This window comes from Schistocerca americana, chromosome 2 (assembly GCF_021461395.2).
Source record: "Schistocerca americana isolate TAMUIC-IGC-003095 chromosome 2, iqSchAmer2.1, whole genome shotgun sequence".
Lineage (NCBI taxonomy): Eukaryota > Metazoa > Arthropoda > Insecta > Orthoptera > Acrididae > Schistocerca > Schistocerca americana.
In genome coordinates, this window is record NC_060120.1 from 246,930,320 (window position 1) to 246,943,993 (window position 13,674).

Genomic DNA, 13,674 nt, shown 5'->3' on the forward strand with positions numbered 1-13,674 from the left:
TCACATTCCCATACCTTGGAGCCATTTTGGAAAAACTTGTGCGAATATTTAAGAACACAAAAGTAGGAATTAGTTTCCAAATAAATAACACCTACAGAAGCTAATCCAATGTAAAATAACAAAAGTGAATCTTAACTAAATCAGGCTTCTATAAGATGCAGTGTGGCGAATGTCTGAAGTACTATGTTGGACAGACAGGATACTCTTTAAATAGTAGGTTTAAGGGACATATCAGTGACATAATAGGCAAATGGATATCAGCACTTGCATGTTTGTTATTTGCCTTACAGAGAATAAACATAATGCTGATAGTATACAGAAGGGGAATTTTGTACTTAATACAGAAGGGCAGAACCATGAACATTTTGGAGGAAATGTAAATTTAGATCATCTCAAGACTCGCACTAAAGATCCCTTAAATGAACAAATGCATATTTAATAGAATATTTCTAGACAACTTCAATTCAGACTTTCAAAAAATGGTGAACATTAGTTGAATGCTCCTTGTAACTGTTATCAGTTCCTCACTCTCATTATGTGTTCAATATTTCTATGCCATTTTATTACTTACAGTATGAGAAGTCTTGTGACCAGGGCCTCACGTTAGGTAGACCGATCACTGCTTGCAAGTCTTTCGATTTGATGCCACTTTGGCGACTTTCACGCTGATGGGGATGAAATGATAATGATTCGGACAACACAACACCCAGTCCCTGAGTGGAGAAAATCTCCGAACCAGCCAGGAATCGAACCCAGGCCCTTAAGATTGACATTCTGTCACAATGACCACTCAGCTACCTGGGGCAGACAGTATGAGAAGTTATGTAAGTATATGAAGGCATTTTGTGTCTCTGCATGGTCATGAAGTGTTTGACTCTGATGATGATTCAATTTAGGGGCTGTACTTTTATGTGTGACTAATAGGTATGTATTTACAATACATGGTTTTTTGTGGCATGATGCTGCATGTCACTGTACTTTATATCCCATCCTTTAAGTAATACAATACATGAAATATTATATACAGTCAGGAAAATTATGTAATACAGGAACTTTTTAATGGATTTTCTAGTTTGTGGATATGTGTGTTTTGTACCAGTGTTTATAAAATTTGGATGGTCCCCATTTCCCCTAACCTTAAGCTTACCTTAGGCCCTACGCTACCAAATCTTTTGTATCAAGAAACCTGCATGCATCTTAAATGTAGTACTTGGAAGTGATGTTAATACACTGAAGCTGATTCTCACCTGTTTTGACCAATATGGTGTTCATTGCTGGCATATGCAGCAAGCAAGAATCTAGTTTCAAGAGATTTTAATCCCATCTGTTGCATACTGATAAAGTCAGTTACGAGAGCTATGTTTACCTGCTTGTTTTTTTATGTATTCTCGTAATGAGATGGTGTATTTTATACTTTATACAGATGGTGTAAACAATGAATGATAACACGAACCATAGAGTCTCACACCATTTTAACCATGAATTTTCATGGATGTATAGTGAAACATGTACGTATTTTTCTAAATGGTATCTCTAACCTTGCTGTATATATTAATTGCATCTGTAACAACTTGAAAAGGATCCAAGGTCAAAATTGCAATTGTGAGAATTATAATAAAAAATGTAGTCAATGAGAAATATGTTGTCATTTTAAAAAATCTCAATATGTGGTGCAATAAGCGGTATTATGGCCCCAGCACTTAAAGTTATCTCAGAGTATGCTTGTAATTGCAGGGAGAGAAAGAGAATCAAATGGAACTGTATTTAAATATTTCTTTCTTTTCCTTTTGCCACAGAACACAATACATTATAATCATACTCTTGCAGTTATATTACATCAGAAATTTGCTGATGCATACATTAATTTAAAAAATTGATGTTGCTCTTACCATTGCAGTTTCTTTGGGTGCTTGTATCTGTCCCATCGTTCCTGTAGAGTCCATCCTAGAAGCTTCGTTTACAGTATTTCCCCAGATATCAAAAACAGGTTTTCGAGCACCAATAACACCTCCTACAAGAGGACCACAACTGATACCTGCAAAACATTCAAAATAAACATAATTTAACTGATTGTTGTTATGGTAGTCCCACACTATTTGTAACTATTTTCTGTGCAAACAGTTGATTATTGATCAACATTAGTTCCTTGCATTGCAGAAAATAATCAAAATCCAGGAATCTTTGAGTAGACTGTTGGAAGACAACACACACACACACACACAAATATTTTGATCTTACATACTGAGTGATCCATTTTGAATTCAAGCTTGTACTAAAGGCATCTCACTGTTTGTGATGAGACTTGAAAAGGATGAATCATTCTAAATAATTATTGCAAACCCTGACTAGTACAGATCTGTGGCTAGTAAAGATCTGCTTTCACAAGTAGTAGAGGAATAATAAACTAATGAAATTAATGATTTACCAAATCCTGCTTTACAATGAAAAGTGGTGAGAAATGTGTGAAAACTAGTGGAAAGACATGGCTTAATAAGTTTCTAATGAAGTGAGTGTGTAATTTCAGTACAGTACATACTGATCAGCCAAAACATTATGACCACTGACCTACTATTGATATAAAGCTGCCCAGGTGATAGCAGCACCACCTGATGACGAATGACTGCTAGTCAGACACACGCACTGTGCATGTAGTAATGGTGAGCGGGCTGGCCATGTGTAGAATGGGAAGGCGTGCAATCTATCTGCTTTTGACCATGGGCAGACTGTGGTGACCCAGAGACTTGGCATGAGCATTTTGGAGTCTGCATGACTTGTCGGGTATTGGAGGAGTGCTGTGGTGAGTGTCTCCAAAATGTGGCATAATGAAGGGGAAACCACGTCCAGATATTGTGGGGTTGGGTGGCCATCTTTTATTACAGATGTCAGACATAATAAGCTGGGCAGACTGGTAAAACAGGACAGATGGTGAACTGCTGCGGAACTAACATCAGACTTTAGTGCTGGGCAGAGTACAAGTGTGTCTGAACACACTCTGCACCAAATACTCCTAACGATGAGCCTCCAGAGCTGACGACCCATGCTTGTGCCAATGTTAACACCATGACATAAGCAACTATGACTGAAATGGGCATGTGATGATTAGCTCTGGATACTGGCATGGCAGAGCATTGTATGGTCTGACGAATCCTGGTACCTCCTTCATCATGTCGATGGGAGGGTGCTAATCCATCGTCTTCCAGGGGAACAGCTCCTTGACATCTGCAGGGCTGAGACAAGCTGGTGGTGGCTCTATTATGCTCTGGGTAACATTCACATGGGTATCTATAGGTCCAGTGGAGATCACGCAAGGCACCATGATGGCCAAGGAATATCTTACACTGGTTGCAGACCAAATACACCCCTTCATGATGATCACATTTCCCAATGGCAGTGGTATTTTTTAACAAGATAATGCACCATGTCACAAGGCCAGGAGTGTGATGGAGTGGTTTGAGGAACACAGTGGCAAGTTCCAGTTGATGTGCTGGTCCACCAACTTGCCAGATCTGAGCTCGATCGAACACATCTGAGATGTGATTGATCGCGGCATCACAGCTCATTCCCCCCCCCCCCCCCCCCCCGGAATTTATGGGCATTAGAGGTGACTTGTGTGTGCAGATGTGGTGCCAACTCTCTCCGGCGACCTACCAATGCCTCACTGCTTCAGCGCCATGATGCATCACAGCTATTATCCATGCCAAAGTTGGACATACTGGCTATTAGGTAGGTGGTCATAATGTTCAGGCTGATCAGTGTACTTGTTGTTCCTGTTATTAGCCTGGGTATGCTATTAATTGATAGTGTAAGAGTTGGTGATTATTACATTCACCTGTTATGTTTCAATATATAAATAGCACAGGAACTATTAATGTGAGAGTTACTGCTTATGCCAAGAACTGCTGAAAACTTTTTGGTGCAGTTTTATTGCAGTTGTTTACTCTATCTTGTTTCTATAACTTTACTACAAACAATTTAATTTCTGTTTGCAGCATTTTAAATTTCAATGTAGCTTATTTAGAGTTTATTACCTTCTCATGCAACTTCAGTGTTGCTTACTTAGTTTCAGTTTCCTAATTGCTCAAAAGTGGCTACATAATTTACCATGGTCTAAAAGCTGTGCACTATACCACTTGGCTTCATACAGTAGGTCCCAGTCCATTGTTCTTGAGAATAGGTAGAGTGAAACACAAAGCACAGCAAATATCACTGGCTTCACCTGCTTGCTCTATTACTGACACCCACAGGAAAGAAGCATCTGAGAAGTGAATAACAGTGTCATGCAGATATGCTGTAGCATCAATTAGCATAACTAGGATTTTGCAAAGCAGTGTACTGGCCATTGGGTTTTATGTGCCCCATGCCCTCTCCCCCCCTACTCTTCCAATCCTTCAAGTCCCTTGCCTTCACTGTTATTGAACACACCTGTGATGCCATAAATCAATATATGTGTACTTTGGACACAGCTCTGATCAATCTCTGAGAGTGGTGAGTGGTAATTTAACAGCTATAATGGTTCTCCAATACTGCTAATGTTCTATGGAGTCCATACCACAATGTGTCAATATCGTCATAGGGGTAGGCGGAGGTGGAGGGGGGATGGGGTGGCAAGAGAGTGCTACAGCTTTCTAGATGCATGAAAACAGATAAATTATAGCTGAGGGAATTGTAAAATGTGAGGACATAGGCTATGATGAGAGGGAAAAGTCCAAGAATCAACCAATGACTGGCAGCAATGATTCAGTTGCAACCATTACAACTTCCTTTTTTGTGAATATGATGTTCTCATACATTTCTTTCACTGACTGTACAATCTGTATTGTCCCTGCTAGTGATCTTTGCACACAAGCTTATTCCACTAAAATATTCCTTACTTGAATTCTATTCTGTTCAGATGGAACAATATCAATTACAATATAGAAGTCAATACACATTATAAATTAACAGTCAAAATTAAAGAACCAAGTTAATTGAATGACAAATATTTTGACAACATTTACACAACGTGCCCAACAGCAATACATACCAACTCTGAGATTAAAGAACCAAGTTAATTGAATGACAAATATTTTGACAACATTTACACAATGTGCCCAACAGCAATACATACCAACTCTGAGATGGAAGTTATTGAAGGAATGTTTGTTAACATCATCAAGACGTTGCTTCATTGCTAGAGCAAAATCTACAAGGGCACACAGATGTTCCAGTTCATCTTCATCTGGCTGTACACAAAAAAGTTAATAAACATATGTTCTTTCATATTTAAGACAGAATATACTGGAACTGTTTTATTACATCATGTTATTCTTTGCAATATTAATTTGTACATTTATAAAACTATGTGTCTTTGAAAGTACGTGCATTTACAACATTGTAAATAAATTTTTATAGCATTATCAAGCATTAACATCTGCTGAAATATTTCGTAACTCACATTATACATAACATAAAGGACACAGATTTTGCGATTAAAAAAACTTACTATGAGTCTGTCTAAACTATACTGATGGAGAATCATACAAATACTGAAACAAAATGCTGTGTATTCATAAATAAGGCAAATATAAACCAAGTCTGTATTATTGTTCTTGGTGTTTTAACTTTTTTGAAATATATGTGATACTAGCAAGCAACCTGAAATGCACAAATGATACAGTCTGAAAGCAAAACTGATTGTAATACCTTGTGAGTGGGGTTTAGACCAGAAGCAGCCATATAAGTAGATGCAACTGTTTTGACTTTCTCAATGCACTTAAATCGCGGTTCATCTAAGAGCTCATCAAAGTCAGCTGTAAAAAACACAGACAGATGAAACAGCAATAAATTATGACATGATACTACTGCAAATACATGGCTGAGGAATACATAACTAGTCACTTGTTATGAGAAGCAATGGGTGGTTGGTAAACTGAACAGAAGAATTGTACCAAACTTTCAAACAGATTATCTCTTTGGGTGAAGCAATGAAAATCAGTATCTATGTGATGTTGAAGTGTAGTGATGCCAGAAGTTAAAGGGTCTCAAGGAAAAATGTGATACCAATTCGGCATTCAGCAGCCCTCCCCTCGTTAGCCTTAAATTTGCAGTAGGGCTACCTAACTCTTCACCTCTCACTTTCTACTCCAAAGATCTCTTGGAAAAAGGTCTCTTTAGCTGATTATCTACAGAATTCATCATGTTGCTTGCACAATCAAGCCAACCAAAGGACAATGTCACATCTAACCAAAAGAATGTAGAAAGTTATGCTTAATAATTCAGTCAATGTAATCAGAGGAGATTCCTCTGACGTTGGAGAAACCAAATGTGGAGTTCCCCAAGGATCAATCTAAGGTCCACCACTGTTCCTCATATATGTAAATGATTTTCCATCTAAAATACTACAAGCAGAATTAGTTATTTTATAAGTGGTAAAAATGTCATTGACTGGTTTTCTGGCATCTAGAGGTGTAACTCACAGTGAGAAAACAATAAACAGGGTTGAAGCTTCAAACATTTTAGTCATCCCTATTGATGAGAATTTAAATTGGACAAAGCTCATTTCAAAAATCTTAAAACAGCATAGTTGAGCCACATTTGCACTTAGAATCACTGCAAATCTTGGGGAGAGATGAATCAGTGGGTTGACATATTTTGATATTTTCATTCATTCATGTAATTTGGAATAATGCTCTGGGGTAATACATCTTTAAGAAAGAAAGTCTTCATTGCTCAAAATTATGCTGTAAGAATAATATGTGGGGTTCAGCCACAATCATCTTGTAGACATTTGTTTAAGGAGTTGGGCATTCTGATTACTGCCTCACAAAATATTTATTCCCACATGAGGTTTGCTGTAAATAATTCACTGCAATTCAAAAGGAACACTGTTGTGCATAATTAAAATACCAGAGGAAAAATGAATCAAATAATTACTCAACTTTAAGGTTGTCTTTAGCACAGAAAAGGGGTGCATACTGCTGCAACTAAAATTTTTGGTCTCTTATCCAGTGATGTAATTTGTCTTACACACAGAATAGGAAAATTTGAAAATGAACTAAAATGGTTTCTCCTTCACAACTCCTTCTATTCTGTTCAAGAATTTCTAATATTGTATTGTGTAAAAGGTGGTGGGAGGAATTACTATCTCATATCTGTATATTTAATAACAACAATTAAAAAGAGACTTATGACTTAAATCTTCAGCACACAGACATATTTACAAATTAATTTGCGATGTGAATGTATAGTGACACACTCCACATCATTACGAGTTACCATGCAAATGATCTGTGGAACATGAAACTAACTAATCAATGTTTCATTTGCATTTCATTGGCACTTCTGTTGTTTCAAAAAACATATCAAAATTATCATTAAGTGAATTTTGAAAAACATAGAGTTTCACTGTAAATTTGTATGTAACGTACGTCACAAGAAGTATGTCAATTGCTTAAGTTAAGACAACGATTCTGTACTGAGCAATGTTATCCCTAGTCAATGGTTTTGCCAACAGACAGCAATGAAAATATGTCTTTATTGTATTTAATGTCTGAATATCTTTATAAAAACTAAAACTAAGCTTGTGCTTCAGACATCACAAATGAAAAAAGTCTTTTTTGTTATTTCAGAAAGTGACATGGACACCCCATGTGTTTTAGACTAGGGTTCTGTCTAGGCCAAAAGAATTCACTTACTTAACAACACATTACTTTAGCACAATAATTATGGATAAATGTCAGTCTACGCTTCTTTGAAACTGTCTCAACAAATTTGTCACTGCATGAACTTGGTCACTAGGAACCAGCATATGACTTAACGAACATTTTAAGGCTTTGACCCTCTGAGGTCTGTACAACATAAGAAAAGTCATCATAAGTTCATAAAAACTTTTCAATGTTGAGTGCCAAACGAAATTAAATCAAATCAAGTTTTTATTATCAATCACTATACTTCATATAATCAAAGATTGTGACATATTTGACTTGTTGATTCTAAATCTGTATATAAACTTAATCCATGGTAATAATACATGTATTACTTCTTACAGCCAGGTGTTATATTACAAGCTCATCATTAAAAGTTTATATAATACAGGTATCGTCTGTGGCTAGGTAACATGGAACTTGCTCTATGTCTAGTCTAACGTAAATGCAAGAAGCACTTTCCCTTAAAAAGTTGTGGACTTCTCTTTGTGTGTGTGTGTGTGTGTGTGTGTGTGTGTGTGTGTGTTTGTGTCTGGACATTAGATTTAGCTTTTCAAATAAAGATTTGTAGTGTTGTTTCTTTTTAGCTCCATGGTTCGGATGGCCTTTTTTTCTTTAAAATCTAAAGGCTTTGAGTAGATTAGTCCTCTCAGACCCCTCCCCAGAAAATTATAATATACCTAGTGACTGAAACATGAACAACGGAGGCCAAATACTTCCAGTATAAGATGTCACCTTTGTTCTGCCAATGGCCTTGTCAAAGATATGCAGAGGAGCAGACAGAGATTCTCTTGCCCTTGGGGTGGGAAACTGCCTCTAAAGGCTGAAGAATCAGCAATGATCATCAGCATGAGGATGAAGATTGCAATGGAAACCACTGCATGAAAGACTCATAATGTGTATCCATAGGACATGTGACCCGTAATTGAAGAAGTGTCGTGACGATCACTCCACTGGCAAAAGATTATGCATTAATTCACCACTAGGATTTCTGGTATGGGACTGTCAAGTGGGAGAAGACCATGAAAAAAGGTAGAATAACATTCTATATGTCAGAAGATGGAAAGTCACAAGTTTGAACACATTAAGAAAGACAGAGAACTTGAAAAGGGAAATGCAAAGACTCAGTCTAGTTATAATAGGGGCCAGTGACATGAAATGGAAAGAAGATAAGTAATTACGGTCACATGAATATTGGGCAATATGAACAGCGGCAGAAAATGATGTAACAGGAGTAGGATTCATTATGAATAGGAAAGTAGGGCACTGGGTGAGCTACTGGGAACAGCTCTGTGACAGGGTTGTTCTCTTCAGATTCAATAACAAACCAACGCCAACAATGATAGTTCAAGAATACATGCCAACCTTGCAAGCAGAACATGAAGAGACAGAGTCCTTATGTGAGGATACTGATTGGTCAATTCCGTATGTGAAGGAATACAAAAACCTGATAACTGTGGGGGATTGGAATGTGGTTGTAGGGGAAGAAATACAAGAAAGGGTTGTTGAAGAATATGGACTTGGCAGTAGGAATGAGAGAGGAGAAAGACTAATCGAGTGGTAAAATTGTCTCAGGTGATCAGCCAAATGGTGGTGTCATCTTGCCACAACATTTTAATGAATTTTGTGCCCATCATCCTCAGGTGAATGGATACAAAACTCATTGAAATGCTGAGGAGACAGAATGATGCCACCACTCGGCTGATCATCCAAGAAAACTTTTTTTATTGGATTACACTGAGAAAGCCTGCTATGACATATAGATTAATTGAGTTCTGCAGTAAATTTTAGATGGTAATAATCGAACTCTATCACAAATAACTACAAGTGACTACCATGGCAGAAAACTGTGAAATGATACTTCACAAAACCCAAAGAAATTTTGATATTATGTAAAGCCTGTTAGTGGCACCAAAGTTGGTGTCCAGTCAATCATGGGTGAGTAAGAAACTGAAACTGAGAGTAGCAAAGCAAAAGCTGAAATGCTTAAGTCCATTTTCAAATGTTCATTTACATAGGAAAACTCAGCACAACTGCCCCAATTTAATGCTCATACCACTGACAAGATGAATGAAATAAGTATTAATGTTAGTGATGTTGAGAAACAGCTGAAATCGTTAAATTGAACACAGCTCCAGGGCTCAAAGAAATCCCTGTCAGAGTCTGAATTTGTGGCTGAGTTAGCCCCTCTTCTAACTATAATATATCTTAGATGCCTTGAGCAAAAAACCACGCCCAGTTCTTGCAAAACAGCATAGGTCACAACCATTGACAAGAATAATAGTAGAAATGATCTACAAAACTACTGTCCAATATCCTTGGCATCAATTTGTTGTAGAGTCTTAGAGCATATTCTGAGCTTAAACATAATGAGGTATCTTGAACACAATGACCTCCTCAATGCCAACCAGCATGGATTCCAAAAAACATTCATCATGTGAATCTCAACTCGCATTTTTCTCAACATGACATACTGAAAGCTCTTGATCAAGGCAAACAGGTATATATAGTACTTCTTGGTTTCTGAAATGCATTTGACTCAGTAACACACCTATGTTTATTGTAGAAAGTACGATCATATGAGGAATAAAATTAAATTAGTGACTGGACTGAGGACTTTTTGGTAGCGAGGCACAGCATTTTATCTTGGGTGGAATGTCATCATCAGATGTAGAAGTAACTTCAGGTGTGCCGCAGGGAAGTGTGATAGGATGCTTGCTGAGAATGTTGTATATTAATGGCCCTGCACACAATATTAATAGTAACCTCGGACTTTTTGCAGATGATGCAGTTATCTATAATGAAGTACTGTCTGAAAGAGGCTGCATAAATATTCAGTCACATCTTGATAAGATTTCAATGTGGTGCAAAATATTAAGAAAAGGATGGTTGCTACTCCCCATACTGGGGAGATGCTGAGTCACAGGTAGGCACAACAAAAAGACTTTCAGAAAGAAGCTTCTAGCCAATAAGGCCTTCATCGGAAGAACATACACATACACAATCATTCAAACTCAACTCACACACACACGTGACCACAATCTCTGGCTGCAAGCAGCAGCGCATGATTGGAGAAGCAACCAAGTGATAGGGGTAAGGAAGAGGCTACGAGGAAGGGGTGGATAGCAACGTAGGGGTGGGGGATGGTGAAATGCTGCTTGTGGGAGCATACAGGAATGAGGTGGAGAAAGTGTGCAGCAGCTAGGTGCAGTCAGGAGGTTAGACAGAGGGCACAACGGGAGGGGGGAGTGAAGGTAGAGGAAAAAGTGAGAAGTAAAAAGATTGTGAGTGTGTTGGTGGAGCAGATGCTGTGTAGTGCTGGAATGGGAACAGGGAAGGTGCTAGATGTGCAAGGACAACAACTACAGTAGGTTGATGCCAGGAGGATTTTGGGAACATAGGGTACATTGCAGGTAGAGTTTCCACCTGCAGAATTCAGAAAAGCTGATGTTGGTGGGAAGGATCCAAATGGCACAAGCTGTGATGCAGTCACTGAAATGAACATCGTGTTGGGTGGCGTGGTCAGCAACTAGGTGGTCCAGCTGTTTCTAGGCCACAGTTTGTTGGTGACCATTCATATGGACAGATAGCTTGTTGGTTATGGTGCCCATGCAGAATACAGCATGATGGTTGCAGCTTAGCTTGAAGATCATGTGACTGGTTTCACAGGTAGCCCTACCTTTGATGGGATAGGTGATACTTGCGACTGGAATGTGGTATGTGGTCGTGGGAGGATACGTGGGACAGGTCCTGCATCTAGGTGTATTACAGGGAGTTGGGAGCTTGGGTTGTTTAGGGGTGGATGAGGATGTTGTGTATGTTTGGTGGGTTGTGGAATACCACTGTGGGAGGGGGGCAGGATGGTGGGTAGGACCTTCCTCATTTCACAGCATGACGAGAGGTAGCTGACACACTGGCAGAGAATGTGATTCAATTGCTCCAGTCCTGGGCAGTACTGAGTCACAAGGTGAATACTGTGGCTCAATACTGAGGCTTTGGGAGGTTATGGGCAAGTGGAGAGGTAAGACACAGATCTGTCTTTGTACTGGGAGGGTAATTACAGCCTTTGAAGGCCCCACTGAGTCCCTTGGTTTAATTCAAGAGGGATCGCTCATCACTACAGTACGACAGCCACAGGTGGGCTGGCTGTATGGAAGGGGACTTCTTGGTATGGCACTGGTGGCAGCTATTGAAGTGGAGGTATTACTGGTGGTTGGTAGGTTTGATACAGATGGAGATACTAATGTAGCCATCTTTGAGGTGTAGGTCAACATCAAGGAAGGTGACTTGTTGGGTTGAGTAGGATCAGGTGAAGTGAATGGGGGAGTTGTCGTTGGTTCTGGAGGAATGTGGATAGGGTGTCCTCATCCTCAAAATCCAAATCACAAAGATATCATCAACAAATCTGAACCAGGTGACGGGTTTGAGATTCTGGGTGTTTAGGAAGGATTCCTCTAGATGCTAATGAACAGAATGGCATAGGATGATGCTGCCTTGCTGGTAGGGTTTTGACTAACTCTCATCGTGTCCTGAAATGAGGAATGTCCTACCTACTATCTTCCCCCCTCCCACAGTGGTATTCCACTGCCTGCCAAAGCTACACAATAGCCTTGTCCATCCCTACACAACTACTGCTCTCAAACATAAAAAATATCCTTGTCCATTCCTATACAATCCCTGCTCACAACCCCTTGCCTCATGGATCATATCCCTGTAATAGACCTAGATGCAATACCTGTCCCATACATCCTCCCACAACCACATATTCCAGTCCAATCACAAGGGTCACCTATCCCATCAACGGCAGGGCAATCTGTGAAACCAGTCATATGACCTACAAGCTAAGCCGCAACCACTGCGCTGCATTCTATGTGGGCACGACAACCAACAAGTTTGTCTGCATGAACAGCCACTGACAAACTGGGGACACAAAATAGCTGGGCCAACCAGTTGCTGAGCAAGCTGCCCAACATGACATTCTTCATTACACCGATTGCTTCACAGGCTGTGGCATCTAGTTCCTTTCTACCTACACCAGCTTTTCTGAACTGCACAGTGGGAACACTCCCTGCAACATATCCGACATTCCTGTAAACCCCCAGCCTCAAACTTTGTCAGCCATTGTCCTTACCCATCTAGCCCCTACCCTGTTCCCGTTCCAGCACTATACAGCCCTCTATTCCACCAACACACCCACAGTCTTTTTACTTCCCTCCATTTCTGCTATCCTCCCCCTCCATCCAACAACCTCCCAACCGCACTTAGCTTCCCTACCCTCTCTCCACCTCACTCCTGTATGCTCCCAGAAGCAGCGCTTTACTGTCCCAACTCCTACCATGCTATCCCTCCCCCTCCCAGTCTCCTCCTTACCCCCACCCGTCATGCGCTGCTGCTCGCAGTCTTGCCTCAGCAGCCAGACACTATGGTTTTGTGTGTGTGTGTGCGTGTGTGAGCGCATGTTGTCTTGTTGGTCAAAATCTTATTTTCTGATAGTATTTTTGTTGGCCCTATCTGTGATTCAGCATCTCCACTAAATGACGAGTAGCAGCTATCCTATTGTCACTATTCCATCCTGGATTTTCCATTGTTCAAAGTGGTGCAAAGATTGACAAGTTGCTTTAAATGTTCAGAAATGTAAAATTGTGCATTTCACAAAAAGAAAAAAATGTAGTATCCTATGACTATAAATAATATCAATGAGCAACTGCTGGAATTGACCATCTCACAAATACCTGGGTGTAGCAATTTGTAGGGATACGGAATGGAATGACTGCTTAGGCTCAGTTGTGAGTAAAGCAGATGGCAGACTTCAGCGTACTGGTAGAATACTGGCGAAGTGTAATCAGTCCACAAAGGAGATTGCTTACAAATCACTTGTGTGATTGGTTCTAGAATGTTGCTCAAGTCTCGTGGTCGTGCGGTAGCATTCTTGCTTCCCACGCTTGGGTTCCCGGGTTCGATTCCCGGCGGGGTCAGGGATTTTCTCTGCCTC

General features: G+C 39.8%; 1 protein-coding gene across 2 annotated transcripts in view; it reads right to left on the reverse strand.

The window, feature by feature from the left end:
* Window positions 1–13,674, reverse strand: part of LOC124595519 (adenylyl cyclase 78C-like) — a 736,208-nt gene that overhangs the window by 12,660 nt on the left and 709,874 nt on the right. For both annotated transcript variants that reach the window (XM_047134287.1, XM_047134286.1), the window contains 3 exons: window positions 5,683–5,789; window positions 5,108–5,222; window positions 1,890–2,035 (listed from right to left, as the gene is read on the reverse strand). In XM_047134287.1, coding sequence (XP_046990243.1) covers window positions 1,890–2,035; window positions 5,108–5,222; window positions 5,683–5,789 — 368 coding nt within the window. The remainder of the gene's footprint in view (window positions 1–1,889; window positions 2,036–5,107; window positions 5,223–5,682; window positions 5,790–13,674) is intronic.